This window comes from Cebus imitator, unplaced genomic scaffold (assembly GCF_001604975.1).
Source record: "Cebus imitator isolate Cc_AM_T3 unplaced genomic scaffold, Cebus_imitator-1.0 Scaffold285, whole genome shotgun sequence".
Taxonomy (NCBI): Eukaryota; Metazoa; Chordata; class Mammalia; order Primates; family Cebidae; genus Cebus; species Cebus imitator.
This window is the reverse complement of record NW_016107600.1, coordinates 709,002-711,746: the sequence shown is the minus strand read 5'-3', so window position 1 is coordinate 711,746 and position 2,745 is coordinate 709,002. Positions and strand designations below refer to the sequence as shown.

The following is a 2,745-nucleotide window of genomic DNA, read 5'->3' as shown; positions in this document are numbered from 1 at the left end:
GATCAGTGATTTTTAATGTTACTATGGTAATTGTCTTAGGGCATCATGAAACACACCCAAATGGGAGAGCAAACTTAACTGATAAATTCTGCGTGTTCTGACTACTCCACTGACCAGCCATTCTCCCCTCTCTCCTGCTCTCCTCTGGTCTGTACTCTAGACACAACGATATTGGAATTAGGGGCCAAGCTTAACGGTTCACTCCTGTAATCCCAACACTTTGGGAGGCCAAGACAAGGGGATTGCTTTAGCCTAGAAGCTCAAGACCAGCCCGGGCAACATAGCAAGACGGTCTCTAAAAAAAAAAAAAAAAAAAAATTGGCCCAGCATGGTCGCTCATCCCTGTAATCCCAACACTTTGGGAGGCCGAGGTGGGTGGATCACTGGAGGTCAGAAGTTGGAGACCAGCCTGGCCAACAAGGTGAAATCCTGTCTCTACTAAACACACAAAAAAAATTAGCCAGGCATGGTGACGCACACCTTGCAATCCCGGCTACTTGGGAGGCTGAGGCAGGAGAATCGCTTGAACCCAGGAGGTAGAGGTTGCAGTGAGCCAAGATCGTGTCACAGCACTCCAGCCTGGGAAAACAGAGCAAGACTCCATCTCAAAAAAAAAAAAAATTGAAATTAGGCCAATTAATAACCTTGAAATGGTCTTCAAGTGTTCAATGAAAGAAAAAGTTGCATGTCTCTTATTTTTTTCGTTTTGTTTTGAGATGGGATCTCACTCCATTGCCCAGGCTGGAGTGCAGTGACACAGTCATGGCTCACTGCAGCCTCAACCTCTCAGACTCAAGTAATCTTCCTACCTCAGTCTCCACACAGCTGGGACCACAGGCATGAGCCACCACACCTGGCTAATTTAAAAACGTTTTCTGAAGTGAGACCCCATTTCACTATGTTGCTCAGGCTGGTCTTGAACTCCTGTGCTTAAACAATCCTCCCGTCTCGGCATCCCAAAGTGCTAGGATTACAGGTGTGAGCCACTGTGCCCAGCCTGACTCTCTTGTTAAGGTCTAATGCAGCTGGTGACTTTAATTTGGACCCAGTGGCAACTTGTCATTCCAAAAAGTCTAGGGCCCTTCAGAATGATACTAAATGTACTCTGCCTGTGCTCTATAAATGGAACAACAAAGCCTGCGTGACAGGCTGGGGCTGGAAATAGGAAATAGGAAAGTGCCAGAAGTCCTGGGTAACAGGGGTGCTGTCTGTCAGAGGCCGGAGCTGAGAATGCCAGCTGGAGGCCAGCGCTGTGCCTGGTGGGCAACCTGGGCTTAGGAAGGCAGGGCTTTTATCAGGATCCTGCGCCTGTTGGCTTCATTCAATCAGCCAAGAGGACTGAGTTCACAGCTGAGCAAGATGAAGGAAGGTCTCACCTCCTCTGGAACGAAGGGTCCCAGGCAAAGCCTCTCTCAGGAAGGAGTAGCTTTTCATCAGGAACCTAACCTGTGGCAGAGTGGAAGGGAGGCCAAGTTGCTGTGTGGCTTTAAGCAAATCGCTTAACGTCTCTGTGCTCTGGGTTACCTCTGAGAGGCAGGCAGAGTGTAAAATCTGTCTGGTCAGAGCCCATACTCTTTCTCTGTTGAATAGCCGTATAGCCGAACATATGCTGGGATGAGTAAAGGCTGCTGGGATGAGAGGCCAGAGCGGATTCTTCCTCCTGCCAGCCTCCTATGATGGCGGTGTCACACTGTTTGCCTTCCAGCCTGCAGGTTCCCCAAATCTTTCGTAATGGACTCCGCCCCTGGTAACTAGCTCCGCTCCTGCTAGTGCCCTCTCCCGCGCCCTCCCTCTCGTGGGCCCCGCCTCCTCTTTGGGGCACTCCCCCTCCGCTGAAATGGGCCCGCCCGCCCATTCCCTCCGGTTCCCCAGCGCATCTCAGCCCTCACCTGCTCAAAGACCAGGACACAGCGGGAGGCGGGCGGGAGCTGATGCTCCACAGCCACGTGGACCGGCAGCGCGCAGAGGACCACGGCGTGGACAGCCAGCAGCGCGCAGCCCAGGCCCGCCCCCAGCACCCAGGTGCCCTCAGCCCCCGGCCTGGCCCACAGCCGCAGGGCCTGGTACGGCACCAGCAGGGTGGACAGAAACATGGGCACCCAGGTCACCAGCGCCACCGGCAACTGTCCGAAGCTGAAGATCAGTAGGTCAAACTCCAGCAGCAGCCTTGGAGTGGGGAAGGAGAGACAAAGCAGACAAGTGAAGCCCGTTCTTGTCCCCTTCCTCTTCAGCCCGAGCTCCTGGAAGATGAACTGAGGTATCTTGATCAGGTTGTGAACTCCCCATCTCTGGAGGTGCTCCAGATGGCACCTCTGTGGTACAGGGCGTTGCTGCAGGAGACTAAGTCGTGGCATGAGTTTGATTTTAAATGGCCTTGAGAGCCCGTTCTGATTTCATGGTGTTGCTAAGGGCTCAGTACTCTATATGCAATGCGTGTTAGGATATGAGGTAACCATTCTGACGTTCCTTAGTTTTGTTCCTTTGGAGCTAATAGGATGCCGGGTTTTTGGTGTTTTGTTAGCCTCGGTTAAGAGCGAATGGTTTGTTAAGGGGAAAAGCTGAAAATGACCTAAGTGTCCATTAGTAAAGGACTAAGTGAACAAATCTGCACCTCCATCCCCTGCAGTCCTTCAAACCAATGGACTGACATGAAATGATCCCTAAAATAGGTTGTTAGGGAGCAAAAGCAAATTACAAAATAATAGGTACAGTTTCTTCTTTATGTGAAATCTCCACAAGGTACAT

At 51.4% G+C, this 2,745-nt stretch overlaps 1 protein-coding gene across 7 annotated transcripts in view; it reads right to left on the bottom strand.

The window, feature by feature from the left end:
* The window catches only part of SOAT2 (sterol O-acyltransferase 2), a 20,680-nt gene that overhangs the window by 6,534 nt on the left and 11,401 nt on the right, over positions 1–2,745 (bottom strand). For all 7 annotated transcript variants that reach the window (XR_005195935.1, XR_005195936.1, XR_001817366.2 and 4 more), the window contains 2 exons: positions 1,890–2,166; positions 1,377–1,446 (listed from right to left, as the gene is read on the bottom strand). Coding sequence is in view for 4 of the 7 variants with exons in the window: in XM_037728972.1 (XP_037584900.1) it covers positions 1,377–1,446; positions 1,890–2,166 (347 nt within the window). In the remaining 3 variants the exon portion in view is untranslated. The remainder of the gene's footprint in view (positions 1–1,376; positions 1,447–1,889; positions 2,167–2,745) is intronic.